The 19,481-nt window shown below is 33.6% G+C and overlaps 1 protein-coding gene across 1 annotated transcript in view; it reads right to left on the bottom strand.

Annotated features, from left to right (window-relative positions):
• Positions 1–3,501: 3,501 nt before the first annotated feature.
• Positions 3,502–19,481, bottom strand: part of LOC128863732 (nitric oxide synthase-like) — a 59,844-nt gene continuing 43,864 nt past the window's right edge. The window contains exons 13-17 of the mRNA XM_054103042.1: positions 16,392–16,469; positions 13,943–15,239; positions 13,651–13,775; positions 10,155–10,221; positions 3,502–3,702 (exon numbers count right to left, since the gene is read on the bottom strand). Coding sequence (XP_053959017.1) covers positions 3,595–3,702; positions 10,155–10,221; positions 13,651–13,775; positions 13,943–15,239; positions 16,392–16,469 — 1,675 coding nt within the window. The 3' untranslated portion in view covers positions 3,502–3,594. The remainder of the gene's footprint in view (positions 3,703–10,154; positions 10,222–13,650; positions 13,776–13,942; positions 15,240–16,391; positions 16,470–19,481) is intronic.

Genomic DNA, 19,481 nt, shown 5'->3' on the forward strand with positions numbered 1-19,481 from the left:
TTGGATGGTACGGGACTATGAGAAAATATCTACAATTCGAACTATTTCTCATTCGTCTAATATCGAACTAGGGCGGAACTATCCTAAAAGGGAAGCAGCGGTGGAATGTTGGCATTCCGCTAAGATTTTTAGTTCTTAAAAAAAATTTTTTTTGTAATATTGCATTTTTGTTGTTTTTTTTTCAGTGAGAAATAAAAATATTGTCTCACTCGAATAAGCTGTGAGTTTCTGTATATATAATTGCACCATTTTGTAGGCTCAAAATCCCCCTATGATCTCTTTACATTGTTTTCTGATAATAATAATATCACAAATATTACCACTTTCACAAATGAGTATGCAAACCAACACAATGCTCCAATTAACGTCACGCCATACGAAATACTGGTCTGTTCTACCGGACATGGGGGTTCCAATTGTGAAGCAGACTATGAGTCGTAATCGGTTTAAAAAAATTCTTTGAACCTTTTAAAATACAGAACAAAAAGTTTTATACGTTACCGAAGTTTATTTCATAAATATTTTAAGCTTTTAACCAAGCGTTAGTGACTGCTACCTAACGACTTCTCCAAATTTCCAAACTTTAAACGCGCTTTTCTCAAAACACGTTTTCTGAAATTGGCACGCAGCATAACTCAAACAATTTTAAATATTTTTAATCAGGTTTTTCACTACGTCTGTATAATAACCTTCTTAAGAGAAGAGCGTAGGGGGATTTTCGATAGATTAATTTAAACGATTGTTATAATTATTTTAGTGCCGCTTTTTTCGTCCAAAATAGAGTTTTTTCCTTCAAATGCTTGCTAATTCCACAAAAATAAATATTTTTTAAATCCCCTACGTGTTTCTCTAGCTATTCTTATCTAGATTCAGAAAAAAAATGTTTCTTTGTTCCAGATTAAAATTTGCACCCTCTGTGCTGCGTGCCGCGGAGCTCCTTCAAGAGAAACCACATTACACAAATGTCTCCAATGCCGCAATTTTGTAAAATTTTTCGATCATACCTTGTAGTTTTGTATTTTAGTATATATGTAATAACTTCCCAAATCAGAGTGATTGTTTTCCTTTTCCTTCTATACAAAAAAATTCTTTAAAAATCGTGTTTATTTTACGCGTGTACAGTGGTGTTACCCCTTAAGCAGTTTTTCCATCTCGCTGACAACACGAATTTAATCGCAGCAGGCCGTTTTGCGAAGGTTCGTCCTATTACTGACGCTCTCAACAAAAAGCTTATGCAGTTTGGAGTCTTTAGCTATAATCTCTCTATAGACGAACAGATGATTCCATACTTTGGACGCCACTCCTGCAAAATGTTTATCAAGGGAAAGCCAATCCGGTTTGGGTTTAAAACATGGTGCTTATGCTCTGAAAGTGGGTACTTATTTTCTAGTTCATTGTACGGGGGAGCAGCAACCCCTCACGATAAAACTATTGGTCTAGGCGCACAAACAGTCTTAGACTTGCTTGCCAACGTATCTTAACCTGAGTGTCACATCATTTTTTTTGATAATTTTTTCTCTTCATACCATCTAATGTGCCTTCTGAACGAACGTCGAATTTTTGCAACTGGTACTATACGCGAAAATAGAATGGGCGATTCTCCTTTGAGAGATTTAAAAAAGAAATACGAGGAAGATTTGACCAACTACTTGACCATCAGCAAGAAATATTGACTGTTCGGTGGAATGATAATGCTGTAGTCAATGTTATAACTAATAACTCCACAGTCAATCTAATTACTAGCACTAAAAAATATTGTCGGAAGAAAAAACAAACTATCACTATCCCGCAGCCAAAAGTTATTCAAGAGTATAATCATGGCAGGGGTGGTGTGAATCTCCATGATAATGCGGTGGCAAATTATAGAATATGTATGAGAGCAAAAAATGGTGGTGGCCAATATGGCCAAATGCTCTTGGTAACGCAATGGTCAATGCATGGAAACTTCATTGTACGATGGCAAAAATTGAAAAGATAAAACCACTGTCACAAATTGATTTTCGTTCCAAAGTCACAACAGAATTATTGAATTACGACAAGGACGAGTATGAAAACGAACATGGAGATGAAAGTCCATCGAACCTTCCTCAGATCAATGAAAGGGTACACGCCGTCATGGGAAGCATTGAAAACAAATTTCGGCGGTGTAAATTTTGCAAGAAACATACTATTTTTACTTGCAAAAAATGCAATATTCATTTACATAGTAAATGTTTTGATGATTATCATAAAAATTTGTAAGCTGACTTTGCTATCAATAAAACAACAAAAAAATATTTGTATTTGAAATAAAATGAAATAAATTGACTTCGTGTGCTAAATTTTTTTCATAAATGTTGCATTTTTTTCTTAATATATTTGAGGGGTTTTGGCCAGCGGTCGATTTTTCGACCAGTCCATATCTAAAACACCGATGGTCAGAATTTTTTTTTTTTTTTTAATTTTTCTTGATTATGGTCCTATAAGCACTGACTAAAAAGGAAATGGTAAAATTATGTCGAATTCTTGTAGCGGCCGAAGATGGGTTAATAGAATTTTGTAGCTCACGTTTAGAAGATCTATCTGTCTATAATTTACACTACTTAATTTGTTCCCTTTTTTTATAAATTGGGGCTCTTAGGCTTGTATACTATTCTTGAGGCATGTTTTCTGTTCTCCAAATTTGAAGTATTATTTCATGTATCTGTCTTATCTACTGTTCTCCGCCATATTTTATGAGCTCTACATTTATACAGTCTTCACCACCTGACTTGTAGTTTCTCAGCTTCTGTATTGCTCTTTTGGTGTCATTCCTGTCATATCGTTAAAATATGTTGGTCAATTCCACTACAGTTTTGCTTGAGTGGTACATAGAATGGCAAGCACTTCCGCTTAGAATGGAATTCAAATTTTCCCTGTCACTGCGCTGTGAATTCAAAGTCTGTCTAATTTTAAAATTTCACAAATCAAACACCATTAGATTGTTTATAAAATTATACAACTTTTTATTTAAAGTGAGTGTTTAAGTGCGAAAATAATCTAATACTAAGTACAATAAGAAATAAATTTTATGAAAATTGAATAGATATTTACAGTAAATATGTAGGTATGTATGTATATATGTGCAAATTCGTGCGCGCGTTTAAAAGATTATAGGAATGTGAGTATGGATTAATTAGATAATATAATTTAATTTTTTTTTTATGCAAGTGGCTGTATGTTTGATACGAGTATAAAGCAGGGGTATACTTTTTTAATAATATTTAAGAATAGTTAGTAATTCTTGAGTGTGAGTATAAAAAAAGTATAAAAAATATATTTTTAAACAAGTACTTCGTACTTCATAATAAAATTATTTTTTTTGTTTTTTTTTTCTTTATAAGATAATGTATAGTATAGGAGCTTGCATGGCTTCAGCTGATATGTAGACATATGTATTATTAATCATTCTCGAGAATATTTTGTAGAACCATAGATTTTTTTTTTTTTTTTTTTGTTTTCCGTTGTCAAACATCTGATTGATTATTTTTTAAAATATATGTAAATGTGTTTTTTGTAAATTTTCTTCGATTACAAATTCAAGTCTGCAGTCTTTTTTTGGTTGTGGAAATTAGCTTACAACGCATTCAGCGTTCGCGAGCCGCGCCGCAGTGTTGACTTATTTCGCGCTTCACCTGCATGTGAGGTAATACCGAATATATCTTCGTGGTAGCGATTTTCGTGCTGGAAACGAAACAAAAGTTGAGATTAAATTAGGGCACAAGTCAGATAACGAATAATAAAAATTTGAAAATTGAACGGAAATAATCATAATATTCCGAATGAAATTAAAATTAGATAATTTTATATAATATAACAATTTTAGTTATAAATTAGCAAAGCTAAATAATGGTAAGTAACTTGATTAACACCAATTATGACTAGTCTGGCACTTAAATTAATGAAAAAAGTGCGTGTAGCGTAGTCCACATAGCAGAAGTGAAACTTTCAAGGCAGCAATAGAAAGAGGGAGAGACCCGAAAGAAAATGATAAAGAGAGAGAGAGAGAAAGAATATATATCTAAATAAATTCACAACATTTGCAGAGAATGTAAATAGACAAAATTTACAAAAAACGGAGAACGATCGACCGGTGTAGGTAAACGCCGGACACAAACCGTCGCAACAACGCGCATTACTCCGAGTGTTAATCACCCGCACAAACGCAGCAATTCCAGGACGGCAGCAATGGCACAAATTATCGCAAGGCAATGCCAATAAATCCGACGCCGGAATGGATAGCACTTTAGAGTACGCAGAAGCACTAGCCAGGAAACGAAAATATGCTCCAAAAAGTAAGCGCCAAAAAAAAACGTTTAAAAAATTGGGACCAAAAAATGCCCCAAACAGTAGGCCCCAAAGAAATATAACGCCAAAAAGTAGGCACCGAAAATATATTTCCTACAAAGTTTGCACCAACAAACAAGCGCCAAAAAGTAGGTAGTGTTGTTTCTCACTAGAAATCAACAACCACCAGGAAAACCTCAGGAAAAATAGCCTAAAGTGTATCTAAGATATATGTATATAAGGTATAGCTCTCTCTCTCCTTTTCCTCTACGTTATATCTTTTTTCTCTCTCCCGGAACGTAAATGTCCAAAACGTTGCATGGCCTTCACATTTTACTCTCCATTCTCGCTCGTACATCGACGCCTAAGAAGTTTCACTTCAAAAAATATATAAAACTAAAAAACTTTAATAACTAGATTTTACGAGATTAAAAATAGGAAACCCTAACAAATTACTTTTTTTTTTCTTGTTCCCTCCGCTCGGGAGCAAAGGACCTCGACAAGACGCAGATTAGCGTTGGTTTCGTTAATCTATTTTGATTTCTGACAGGGTAGATGATTAGCCTGTCGCTACCAATCCTATGTAGTGGGACTGACCACCAGTCGTTGCTTAGGAACAACGTGTTCTTACTACTAGGAGCGCCATCTGTGTTTCAAATTTTTCTGACAGAAGCATCGCACAGATGGTTGAGGACTTCGCTAAATTTCGTTTGGCTGCGCTATTACCGCGATCGCCCGCTTCCGCCACTGATGCAATGCCACTGATTTTGCTTGTTTTAGCAGTCACAATGCAAATAGTGCGCTAACTATTGTGCGGGAGTAAGGATGGAAAGGATGGAAAGAATTATTTTTTTTTTTGAAACAATGAAAGAAGGTAAATTTGGAAAAGTGCGAGGACCGTGCTTTACGCGGGATTCGCCTTCTCGGATGGCAGGCTAGTGCACTTACGCTAGGCTACCAACAAATTACTATTTAGCCTAATTCTTTATATGACGTTTTACTAAAACCTTAAGAACCTCTGTAGAATTAAAAAAAAATTAAGTTATTAGCTGAAATGATGAACCTTCTAAAATATGGTAAAATATTATATTGCTAAATTTTTAAAATTTTTGTTTGATGTTATGTTTTTAATTTTTAATATTATTTGATTAATTTTTTTCTATTGTAATTTTCTTTACCTAACTTTAAAAAATTTTATTTGATAAACTTTTTCATTTTATTTTATTCTATTATATGCTTTTAATTTCATTTAATTTTTTTTTTAATTTTATTAAATGATAATTTTTTTAAATTTTAATTCACTAATTTTTATTAATTTGTTTACTTTGTTTGGTATTTTTTATTATTTTTTTTTTGTTTTACTTGGTTTTGCTAAATTTTTTAGTTTTATTTTATTATTTTTTTTTTTTTTAATTTTATTTGACTTTTTTCTAATTTTATTTTATTAAATTTTGTTTATTTGCTGTTTTTTTTTTTGAAGTTATGCTATTACATTTTTTAATATTATTTGATTAATTTTTTTGCCAAATTTTTTTAATTTTATTTGACTAATTTTCGTTCAATTATTTTTTTTAGTTTTATTTGATATTTTTTATTTTATTAAGTGATTAATTTTTTTAATTTTTGTTCATTAATTTTTTTAAATTTTATTTTATTCATTTGTTTTTAATTTTATTTTATGAATTCTTTTTAATTTTTCGTGTTTAATTTATTTTGTTTTATTTCATTCATTAATTTTAGTTCATTCATTTTTTTAATTTTCATTCTATTAATTTTTTTTAATCTTTATTGATTAATTTATTTTATTTTGATAAATTTTTTAGATTTTATTCTATTAATTTTTTTACCTTTATTTTTTAATGTTCAGTTTTTTAATATTATTTGATTAATTTTCTTTTACTAAATTTTTTTAGTTTTATTTCATTTTTTTTTTATTTTACTAAGTGATGAATTTTTTAAATTTTAGCTCACTATATTTTTAAATTTTATTTTATCAATTTTTTTTAAATTTACTTTATTATTTTTTTTTTTTTAATTTTTGCTGATTAATTAATTTGTTTTATTTTGCTAGATTTTTTAAATTTTATTTTAATTAATTTTTTTACATTTGGTTGGTTGGTTGGTTTAAGGGTGACCCCGCATGCCACATATACCGCAAGTTGGGTCCGTTGTGTTGCCCTAGAGCTCATTATGTTATATGATTTCCCCACCTAACCGAGATTTTTATTGTAGATTTTGGTCAAAGATATTAATTCGTTTCGAGAATTTGATGAGAGATTCGATTTTCAGGTTCGAGAGTACTGAAAGATTGTCAATTGGTGGAGAGCCAAGAAGAGCGAGTCGACTTCTGGCTAGACCGGGACAACTGCACAGCAAATGTCTGCTCGATACTTCCTCATCTTCGTCCTCGCAGTATCTGCACAGGTCGTTTTGAGGAACCCCGAGCCGACGTGCGTGAGTGCCCATTTGGTCTGACTATTGTTTTTTTAATTTTTTTATTTTACTTATAAGATTTTGTTAAATTTTTTAGTTTTATTTTATAATTTGTTGGTTTTTTAATTTATTTGAATATTTTTTGTTTTAATTTTTTTATATTTTATTAGATTTTGTTGAATTTTTTAAATTTTATTTTATTAAGTTTTTTTAATTTAATTTTATTTTTTTCTAATTATATTTTATTAAATTTTATTTATTAAGTTTTTTATGGAATCTTTTAACAGCACTTAATTTTTGGCGGCCGCCGTAGCCGAATTGGTTGGTGAGTGATTACCATTCAGAATTCACAGAGAGGTCGTTGGTTCGAATCTCGGTGAAAGCAAAATTAATAAAAACATTTTTTTAATAGCGGTCGCCCCTCGGCAGGCAATGGCAAACCGCCGAGTATATTTCTGCCATGAAAAAGCTCCTCATAAAAATATCTGCCGTTCGGAGTCGGCTTGAAACTGTAGGTCCCTCCATTTGTGGAACAACATCAAGACGCACACCACAAATAGGAGGAGCTCGGCCAAACACCTAACAGAAGTGTACGCGCCAATTATTTATTTATTTTTAGTTTTTTCAATGTTATTTTGACAACACTGCTCGAACTTTGAAATTGAAATTGAATTAAACATTATAGCGCATTTCGGGGCCAAAACGTATTATTGACATAAAATTATCACATCTGTGGCATTGGTATCATTTTGAAATATGCGATAAATTCATAATTTTTCTTATTTATTATTTTACAGTCTTCTTAATAGCACAAAAATAGGGCTGTTTTTGTATAAATATCAAAATCTTCAAACGGTTTTTTGCAGTGAACAAATTCTTCCTCAATTTTTGTACTTTTTGTATTATTTCCCTTTATTTTATTTTAGTTTGTGTTTTTTATTCAAGATTTTACATTACGCTCAATATTCTGAAAAAAAAAAATAATTTTTTTTTTGTACTAAAATCTTCAAATAATATTTTCAGTGATCTTCAAAATTTTTTTTTTTTCAATTTCTTTCATTTTTGAATTTTGTAATTATTAATTTTTAATTTGATTTATTTATAACACATTTATTTTTTATGCTTTTTTTATATTTTTTTTTATAGAATTTTTTAAAATTATTTTTGGATTATTATTATTATTTTTTATTTAAATGTTATATCTTTCATCTTCAAAAGATATTTTCAGTGATCTTCAAAACGTAATTTTTGCAGTTTTTTTCATTTTCGTTTTTTTATTTCTTAATTTTTAATTTGGTTTATTTACATTTATTTTTTATGTTTTTTTTATTTTTTTATAAAATTGTTTTATTTTATTTTATTAGAATTTTTTATTTTATTTTATTATGATTTTTTTTTATTTTGCTTTATAGGTATTTTTTCATCTTCGAAAAATATTTTCAGTGATCTTCAAAATGTAATTTTTGCAGTTTTTTTCGTTTCGCTTTCTTTAATGCTTACTTTTTAATTCAGTTTATTTACATTTATTTTTTATGTTTTCTTTTTTATTTTCATTTATTATAATTGTTTTATTTTATTTAATGGTTATTTTTTCTTTTTTGCGGATGAGGGGCTTCAAATGGCTAATACATCAGGTGCCATTGCAGTAATGATATGCCCGGAGACTAAAAAACTACCTCTCGTCTGGAACTGTCGTTATCTTAATTTATGTTATTTTATTAACATTTTCTAATTTATTCCATAAATGTTTTTAAGTTTTAGTTTATTCAATTTTTTTGTTAATTTTGTTTATTTTATCATAATTTGGTTTTTGCTTTACATTGTTAAATTTTGTTTTATTTAGTTAATTTATCTGCCAACGTTAATTCTTAATTTTTGGCAACACGGCCACACATCGAAATTGAAATTTGATACTCAGGTCTCAGAAAAGCAAAAATGAAATATATTACCGTTCAAAATTAAGCGCAAAACGTTGTCAATACAAAAACAAAGCTTAAAAACTTGCCATCATAAGTTGTAAATGCCATGCCATGTTATTTGTGCACTTACTTATGAATTTCCCTATAAAACTTATTTTTTTATATAATTGATTTTTTAAATTTTTTTTTAGAAATATAATTATGATTACTTACTATATAAGACTATCAGCCGCTTCCTCTCTTCAGCAGTCAAATAAATCTTTCGCCTTTTATAAAATTTATATTTTCTGTTATTTATTTTTTTATTATACAAAAGCAATAACTCGGAAAAACCCTAAAAACCATAATTTTCAACTTCGTTTTGCTTAAACCATCGTAATTGACGACAAAATGGCGGTACAGCTTGCACGAAACTGATAACTGAGCGAATGAGTGAAGAAGAAGAATTACTGAGCACTTTTGTTGGGAACTGAATACTGAGAGACACATATGAACTGATATTTAAAAGCCTTATTTCAATAATTCGCATTAGCAAATTCATATTAAAAAAATTATTGGAACACATAAAGCGTCCTGCGCTTATTGCATTCTAATGCTGCTCTTGTTGCTGATTAATTTATTTCAATGCATTTATGAAAATAATCTTTTAATTTTTTATTATACCCCCCCTGACAGCTTATGTTATAGGCATACGTTATGTTATTTATTCTTATGCCAATGTAATTATTTAAATTTTATATGAAAAAAAAACATGAATCAACAGAAACAACATTTATGAAATTAGTTTTCCACTGCTGCTTTTTGTGCGCATTCTCTTTTCTTGTTTAATAGAGATAAGTAAATTCAATATCGCCCATATTTCTTCTCAAAACTTCAAATTCAGTTTAATTTGCTGCGAGCGAATATTAAAGCTTTTGAGCTTGAAAAGTTGGCGAGTTTACTGAAATATGCAAATTTATTTTGATTTCTTTGCTTTTATTTCTTGGCTTGCCAATTTACCTCCGCCACTTTTTGTATTAAATTGCATTTTCTGTTGCTTATCGACGCCCCCAGAATTCGCTTTCAATTTAAGTTTACTAAGCCTCTATAATTTCTTCGAGTATTTATTATTACACCAGTTTAATAACAAAATTGTTGTTTATATGTGCACCGTTTGAGTGGAGTAGGCTGGCTGATAGTCGAGAGAGTAAATATTAATGATGTAGCCTAAAAGCGTCTATTTATAAAATGTACCTCTAGCCTATTTCTAGGCGTACTTATACTGTAAGCTTAAGATAATGCTTTCCTTATATCAAAGTTACGTGCATATAAAGCGTTTGCTAATAATAACCTACGCTTACAATTCAATGCCTTGGATACATATGTATGTATGGAATTTAGTATAGGTATATGTATGTGTATGCAGGTGCATATGTACCTCGTATGCGTGAATTTTTTAAATTTTTCATATCTATTTGTATATGTGTTTATGTGCTTTTCTTGTTTGTAGGTACTTACTCTCAATGTCAATAGGAACGCCTCCACTTCTGCCTCGCTTTTTTGTTCCTTCTTAGCAATGCATTTCCTGTCAACCGAGAAATAATATAAAAGGGAGAAAAAGATATTAATTGAAGGTATGATTTGGTTAAGCAAGAAAGTAGAACGTAGAAAATCATTAATAATATGAAAGTGAGTACATAAAAATCATCAGTAAGCATCTTGGGGTATAACTGTTTGGCAAATAAATTAAAAATAAATGTGCGTCATAGCAGGCGTGGCAGCAGACAACAATAAAAGCTTACTTGCTGAAGGAAAATCCGAGCTCTAGAAAGCAAAACTAAAAATTTCGTTTATATGGCTCCAAGGCCTAGTAAAATAAGTTTTAGAAATTGGAAAAGCTTAAAAAAGGAGTGGTTGAAGGGAGGAGGCAAATTTTTTTTACTTATCACTACTTGGCGCCTCTATATCGCTACAATCGAGAGTGATGCAATAACAACCCGATTTTTTATAAATAAAATACTTATAACAAAATTTATTTAAATCATTGTTTTTTCTTTTCTCTATGATTTTTACTCTATATTGAATACGTTAAATGACCACCACGACTCTGCTAGCAGACAGAATTCGCATATAAAAATTTGCCAAGGCTTTTTGGCATAGTTCTGGCTATATATCACTTAAAACGCACACCATTTCGTTCTTCAGCTCTGAAATCGTCTCGGTCTCATTGGCAGAGATCATCATTTTTCACGTATCCCCGGCGAAAGAAAGCCGTTGGTGCTAAATTGCAAGATCTTGGGGGCTCACTGAGCTCGCTGTTTTGTGAGATTAAGCGTTCTTGGAATTGCGTTCCCAATAGGGCTATTGCGTCATGCGCTATGTGGCAAGTGGCACCGTTTTGTAGAAACCAAATATTGTCCCAGTCCATGCCACCTAATTTAGGCCATAAAAAGTTCATTGCTATACCACGATAACTTTCACGAAGTACGATCCAATGACTCTGACAGCCCAAATATCTCACCAAGCAATAACTTGTTATGGGCGCATGGTGTGTTCTTGAATGACATGTGGATTTCGGTAACCCAAACGTGGTAGTTGTGCTAATTAATTAATCTGTTTGCACACCTACTAGTTTTTCACTTCTCACTTTTCAATTTTACGCCTTATTCACCTGACTATCGCTGTAAGACTAAGTTTCCAAAAGCCGCACTAATTGGCTGAATAAAAACTACTTTTACAGATCACAAATAATGATTGGCAAAGGTAAAAATTTCTAGTCATTTCTCGCTGGGTGTTTATATGAATTATGTCCTACTGTTGTGTATATCCCATCAGGTAACGCTCTAAAATTTTACGACCCCATCCAAACGGAAATGTTTGCCATTCTGAGAGTAGCAGAATGGATAATTGAAAGGGAATGGAGCGGGGAACAAATTGGAGTCATTAATGGCAGTCAGGCTGCATTAAAGCGCCTGGCGAACGCAAAGCAAACCTCAAAGATTGTTCAAGAATGTAAGAAAAAGCTTAATTCTGTTGGGTTTCAAAACACTGCGGTTTTCAAGGGAATGAATTACCCAACAGGGACCAGGGCCAATAATCGGATTCTGTTCTGCAGGAATCATGAAGTAGGTCAGCGATCATTTATACAATTTACATAAACAGCGCTGGTCCAGTTTAGAACGCTGCAGAACTGCAAAGTGTTTTGTGACAAGCCCACCCACACAGAAAACTGTCGAACTTTCTTCTAAAACTTAGAAGAAAAGACTTTCAATTGATGGTCGCCATTATTACAGGACACAACCCACTGGGTCAGCATATAACCACCATTGGAATCATTCAAGACCCGTTGTTCCTGTCTTGCTTAGAGAAGGCGGATAGCGCTGAGCAGTTTCTCTGTGAGTGTCCGGCATTTGCTAGAACAAGGCTGCGAATTTTAGGTTTCGATATCAGGAGTAAGATTAAAATTCGCTCTCTTGAACTGAAGGGTATTTTCAGATTAAGCAGAGGAATCTGTAAAATTCTCACAAGTCTATGTATTTTATTTCTCTAATCTATCCTATCTTTTTCCTTCTGCTATTTCTCTCTTTTCCTCCTTGACTATCTACCCTTTCACGTTCCAGAGCTTTAAATACAATGGGTATGAGGCCTGAGTGTTTTAGGAGCTACCAAATTAGTCGGTGCTTCTGGACTCGACTTTCCAAATTTCAATTTTCAGTTTCATGACCCGACTCTAAGACGAACCCTTGCAGCATCTTTGAATCGAGCTTTCGCTGCCTCGGGCGCGTCGTTAAAGATGTGAGCAACATGACGTTGCCCTGATGGAGCTCAACACCTTTCTATTCGTTAATTCTGGTCCCTTCTGGTGGATAGCCTGCTTCAATATGGTTAGTTGTTGACAATAGAGGTTCAATGGAAGCAGCTCCTAGTGGATAATTTCCTTAAAAACTCTCTTAACACATAGCAGCTCGTTGTGGTACTGAAGAACGTATCGAATTTCCTCTTGTCTTACTCCTGTTGTTGTTTTTGTTGTTGTAGCAGCATAAACATTCCCCATACTTACATACGGGGAAAGCTGCTGGAGTCTAATTCCTTGGGCGGATATAAATCCGGGTCGTTTCGGTAACGTAGAACTGACTATCGTGGAAACGCTTTTTCTTACTCCTATTTTGCATTGCTGTAACTCACAAGATCGATTCCTTTAAGGCATTTTTGATGTTAAATGAAATGATGACGAAAATGTCGAAAACTCACAGAAATAACCAAAGTTGATCGGTTTTTTAGTAGTCGTAGCATCGTACAGAAGTTAAAGATCGACCATAACACCACTTGCGCATAAATTTTACGCAAAGGCAATGAATTTCTTTTTCCCCAAACAATATATGACTATAAGCTGAATAAGCTAAACCTCGTCTAGCTATCGCTTATGACTTCAGAATTTTTTACTTTCTCTACTTTATAACTTTCTCTATTTAAACACAGCAGTAGAATAGCCCAACTATGCATCTCAGCTCAGAAGCTTAACGACCATGCGCCTATAATTTCACTAGTCTAACTTTACTTTAATTTATAAAAAAATGCATGTTAGTTCACGTTTAATGCACTCACAAAGCCTTCACAGATTCAAACACCTGAGTCGTCTGTTATTGTGGATGGCACAAAGCCATCCAGAGCGCTGATAATAAATATCACATAAACGGACACAACAAATAAACACATCTGTTCACTCGGCAGCCCAAGTGAGCTCTCCTCACCTCCTTTAACAATAAGCTCCTCATTTTGCCCTCTTAGTTTTTAGACCTTTTCAGTGGCCAACCCATTTTCTTCGTATTTACTGTTTTTTGCTGCTCACAACCACTCAAATGTAACAAATTGCCTTCCATTTAATATCAACCTTGTGGCTATAAGATCATTAATCACCGTCACAAGGTTAACTAACGCCCACAATGGCAATGCTTACCCGCAATGAATGTCAAATGCACTACTTTCGTTACGACTATTTACGTCATTCACTCACCTAATTGTCTCGTAGACATCCTCAGCCATTGTCACATCACCGCACACGTAAATGTGTCCTCGCTCCTCGACAATCAGTTGGTAAAGAGAATCAAATTCATTTTCAATTTGATGCTGTACGTAGGTCTGCAAAAGAGAAGGGAAGTGATAGTATGTCATTAGAACTCGTCGAAAAGAGAGGTAGTGGAAGGTTTGGAAAACGAAAGCAAAAAAAAAGAAATAAAACCAAAGTTTTGCAATTATTTCGTCACTAAGCAGTTGCGCTTGAGCAACTGAATTCGAGTAAGACTCACCTTTGGTATCTCAATTTCACGCGACAGAGCCAGAAATACGCGATCCAAGATTTTCTCACGCTCCAACAGCGCCTTTTCCTCAGCGTACAAGTCCATTTCACGCGTACGACAACCGAAGAAGAGCCACACCTTTGAGCGTTGCATCTTCAATTCGCGCCACACCTCCAACTCTTGCCAGAAAGAGCGGAAAGGCGCAATGCCCGTGCCAGGTCCGATGAGCACCATGGGCTCGGCTGAGTCCTTAGGCAAATGGAAACCGGGTGCGCTGCGTACGAAGAAGTATAGCGGCTCTTGCTCTTTCATGTTGGCCAAATAATTCGAGCAAACACCAAAACGTTCATTGCCGCGTTGATTCTTATACTTGATAATGGCCACGGTCAAATGAATTTCGTTGATGACCTTGCGTGGCGACGAGGAGATGGAGTAGAAACGCGATTGCAAAGGCATGAGGTTGCCAAAGAGCAAACCTGCAGGCGGCTTGCATGAACGGAATTGTTCCAACACGGTGAGCAATGTAGGCAAATGCAATTGGCGCCATTCCTCATAGGCAGCACTGTCTGTGCCCAGCTTCTGCAGACGCTCCGCATCGTAGTTGTCATCACAGAAATCAGCCAGTAAATTCAATAGCTCCTGCTGTGGTGGCGTGTTTATGTCAAAGAAATGTGTCAAGAGTGCGCGTGGCGTTTCGGCGGGGATCTTGTCATGTGGTTCCCAGCAGTTGAAGGTGCCGTTGGGTGTCTTCTTCTTCCTCATCACTTGCACTTGCAGCACTTCATCGGGATCCTCGAAACCGGTTAAACGCTTCAAAACGCCATTAACAATATCTGTGCGATTAGCCGGGAAGATGCCCACATGATCACCTGGCTCATAATCCAAACCGGGTGCATAGATTTCCACCAAAATGGTAGGATTTTCATTTGCGGCCAGTTTGGTGAGATTGCGTGGCGCCGACTTGATCTTGTAGCGTTGCACCTTCTTATTGTGGTATTTTGAAAGCAGCTGATCGACGGTGCCCTCGCGTTGTGATGGCACCATACGCACGGTACTGGCAGTGAGCGTGTCATCCTGGAATGCGTCCGATAAACCTTCTGCATAGTCCAAATCGAATGTTTGGCAAGCGGATTTGAATACCTCAGGCGCCCATTTGCGGAATGTTTGCTCTTGGCCACACATTTCATCGCCACAGGTGACCTCGAACAGCCGCTCGCCGCCAAGTTCACCGAGAATTCTGTCCAGATAGATGCCGAAGGCGCAGAAGTTCGGGTAAGTGGTGGAACCCAGCGCAAAAACGGCGAAGCTATGAAAGGTGGGAGGAAAGAAGATATTTAATTAGTGCTCATAAATATGAATGTAATTGGATGTTTAAATAATTTTATTTACTTTCAAGATGTTAGGTCTCAGATTGGTAAAACATGGTTTAAAAACTTAAATGCCCTTAGGAGTGGCCCAGACACATTTTGGGGCCGAGGAAAGACCACAAAGCCCCTTCTTCTTTTTTTCCTTCTATCTAATTCCTTTCCTTCACTTTTTCCGCCCTCCTCCTGGATTGTATCACAACGGACGGATTTTGAATATTTGTTCAAGTGGGTCCCTTGCAACGGCAGCCATTAATTCTAACCTAACCTAAAGGGTAACTTCTTTTCTCTTATTCAGCAAGTAAAAGAAAGACAAAGAAGATCAAACTGGGACAATCTGCCGAGTTTATCGCAATCAAAATCTGTGAAAGGTGGCGTTAACCTACACCGATTTAAAGGTTGTATGGAAATAAATAAGAAAATTTTTTTTGAAATGTATTTTTCATACTACAACAAAAATTATACAATGCTAAGTTTCTAACTTTATAAATAAGTAGCTTTTCAAAATTTTATCAATACTTTAAAAAATTTAGAAGCGAATTTTTCGAATTTTGCTATAGTCAGCAGCTTTGTAGCCCATTAAATTTCAGTATAAGAAAGTGTAACTTTCAAGTGCCAAAAAATCGCATTGATTTTTGAGAATTTTTTTCGCTGAGTAGTCACGCCTTTTTTTCTGAAAAGTTAGGGCATATGGATATATTAAGCCATTATCATTTCCCTTTTGTTCAGTTGTCCTATAACACTCGCCAGTGCAGTCCTGCACACATAAAAGAGGTTGCGCCCTTTTTAAAGGGTCTGCTCGCTGCTCAAATTTAAAATCTAGAGAGTAGAAAAGCAGCCACTACAACCTAATCGAATTTGTGACAATTTACATTCTAGTAATTCAAAGGCCAACTGTATGCAAGTTGCTTACTTCAAATTGGGAGAAGCAGAAAAATTTTCAACTCTACTAAAATGAACCCAAAAATGGCACTAGTCTATTCCAATAATATTAAATAAGGATGCAAATAATTTTTTCAATGCATGAGAATCAAAAACAAAAACAAAACCAAAAACAAAATCAACAACAATAACATTCAAAGCTATTTACTTACTTCAATTTGCGCAACGGCTCGGATTTTTGAATATCATCAATATTTAGGCGTTGGAACTTAGGCGAAAAGATATCCACGCTGTGGGAAGAAAAAAGAGAACAAAATTTTAATGGGTAATGAGAATAAATAGTAAGTATAAATTGGTAAAAATTTCTAGTATATATCAAAGTTGGTATGAGGTATTTCCATTGGTGGAGTAGCTTAAAAATTAGTTGCTTAAAAGAAACAGCGGGTAATAGGTGGCACGCTTTGGATGTAGGTCAAAGTCATATAAGTCAGGGATGATGCATCATCGGAATAAATATTCCACTTTCCTTTTTTTTTTTTTGAATTTTTTGTGTGTGTTTTTAAGGATTTTTTAAACGCAAAAAATTGCGAAGAACTCGAAAATTAACACTTTATAAGCTTAGGATAGTGAATGGATGAAATGAATGAAAAACAAGTTGAAACAATTTTGAATTTTTTGGGTGAATTTATTTTTAAAACTATTTTTCTGTTTTTTCCGGATTCGAAAATTGGCCCTTACTAAGCCTGGGATGGTCAAATGAATGAAAAACTAATCGAAAAAGTTCTGACCCATTTTGGGTGAATTTTTTTGAAAATTTTAGAACTGTTTTTTCTATTTTTTTCTGGATTCGAAAATCGGCCCTTTATAAGCCTGGAATGGTCAATTGAATGAAAACCCGATCGAAAAAATTCTGACTTATTTTGGATAAATTATTTTGGGAATTTAAAAGTTCTTTTTGCGGATTCGAAAATTTACCCTTTGATCCCTGAATTAATGAAATGAATGAAATACTAATTGAAAAAATTTTGACTTATTTTGGGTTAGCCTGGGATGATCAAATGAATGAAAAACTAATGAAGAACATTTTTACTTATTTTAGGTGAGTTTTTGGACACTGTAATTTTTCTTTTTTAATGATCCTAAGTCCTCTGAAAGTCCTATCAACTTGAAAAAAAAAAAATCCTATCAGCTTGAAAAAAAACCTATCAACTTGGAGAAGATCGATGTTGCGCGACCTAGCTAGCAGATGCCCCAATCCCATGGGAGAGCGCAAAAACAACAGCCCAAAACCGTGAACGATGGGGGAGTCCTATCGCGACCCTTTGCTCCTGAGTGGAGTGAACAAGGGGGAAAAATATTTTTTTTTTCGTTTTTTTTTTTAATCTATACCTTAATGTTTAACAACATATTTCTCCCAGAATTTATGAAATTTTTGAAAAGTTTTAGTTCTCCAAATATCTCTTCATATTATGAAAGATTTGCCTATTTTCAAAAATGAGAATACCTCAAGCCTACTTTGATGTAGCTAAAAATTTTTGACCCAGCTTAATATCTTAACAATAATCTAATTTCAAATATATATACATATATGTATTCTAATTTATATACCAGTATAGCTGTGTTCAAAATAATAGCAGCGAAACTTAGCGCAAAGTTTTGATTATTCATTTATTTTTCATTTTTCTTCTTTGTTTGTTATACAAATATAGTTCATACTACAACAAAAACCATATAACCCAAATTTCAAATATTCTAAAATTAAAAAAATAAATTAAAAATCTTTCATCAAAATTTCAAACTTTTTAGTCACACAAATTCTAGGTATGCAGGTTCCCAGCCCATAGAATTTGTGTAATTTGGGAAATTCGTCTTGGTGTTTAAATTTTTCTTTTTCTGTTTGTTTTGCTGACAGTGCTGTGCATTTTCTTCCATATAACGAATGCTCGAAATTTGTTTACCCAGTGAAAATGCAATACCCTTGCGAAAAAAGTTGTCATAAACCGTGATATTTTTGCGCAACTTTGCGTAAAAAAAAAATTGTGAAAAACCAATACGGTTTTTGAGCCACTCAAATTTGGATTTTATTGATTTGAAAGCGGCTTACCCAAAGCGGCTTACCCAAAAAAGTTTCTGCTTAAAAAGTTTTAAATTTTGATGAAAATTTCATGAATTTTCGAAAAAATTTTACAAATTTAAAATTTTAAATTAAATGATTTTTATTATATAACATATTTTTATAAAAATAAAATAGTTTTAAATTTAAATAAATTTCTGTGAAAAAAAGGAAAAAATCGAAAAAGTACGTAAATAATTAAAACCTTGCAGGATGTAGCGCCGCTATTCCTCTAAATGCAGGTATAAAATTGTATGTATGTTGCCATTATTAATCTACTGGATATTTTAAATATTCAACCGCATGTAGAAAAAACTATAATAAATAGAACTGTACATACACACATACGAATACATAAAACAATGCCACCATAATAGGCCACAAGAGAGATGATCCAAATTACGGCGGAAGGAAAAAAATTAAAACAAAAAAAATATTGCAGAAAGGATAAATAAACAAAGTGAGAGAAAAAAAGTAAAAATAAATGCCTGAAGGAAGCAACACGCGAGAAACTGATAGCAACATACATATTTACTACGGGTGGCATTTAAGCGGAAAAATATATATATTTAAGTGGGCATATCTACAGTTACCGGCAATAAAGTTCGCCAAGGTAATCGGCTTGCACTTAAAGCGCAATTGCGTGCCACTGGTATAAGGACCACTAGATTAAATGCTTATATTAAGTATATAAATGTGTTTATTAACTTAAACACTTCAAGCGAAAAGCTTGTGGGTCAGCGGCAGCACAAGTCAGTTCTTTATGCTTTGCTTAACAAACTTACGAAACTCATGAGACTTGGCCCTACATTAACTATGCTACGTAAAAATCAGTCGAAAAGTCTCAGTCGAGAAATTTTCATATCCTCTAACTAAACAAAATCAGGTACTGGATTTTACGGAGTACTGGAGTCATCAACAAAATCGGGCGTCGCACATTTCGGGCAGCGCAAAAGTTGAAAAAGCGATCAGCTATAAAAAGATTCTTATTCTATACAAACACATGCAATTTTTTATCATTTTAGGTGCATTTTGCCTGAAGAGTAGTTTTAGAAGAGGCCAACGAAAGGCAATGAATGACTTTGCATATTCTTAGAAAAATGATGAGAACATCTCTTAACACATTCGAGGGTGTGAATGCTATAGTACATATTTTAATTTGCCACTAAATTAATTGGACGTTATACTT

The sequence above is a fragment of the Anastrepha ludens genome, chromosome 5 (assembly GCF_028408465.1).
Source record: "Anastrepha ludens isolate Willacy chromosome 5, idAnaLude1.1, whole genome shotgun sequence".
NCBI lineage: Eukaryota > Metazoa > Arthropoda > Insecta > Diptera > Tephritidae > Anastrepha > Anastrepha ludens.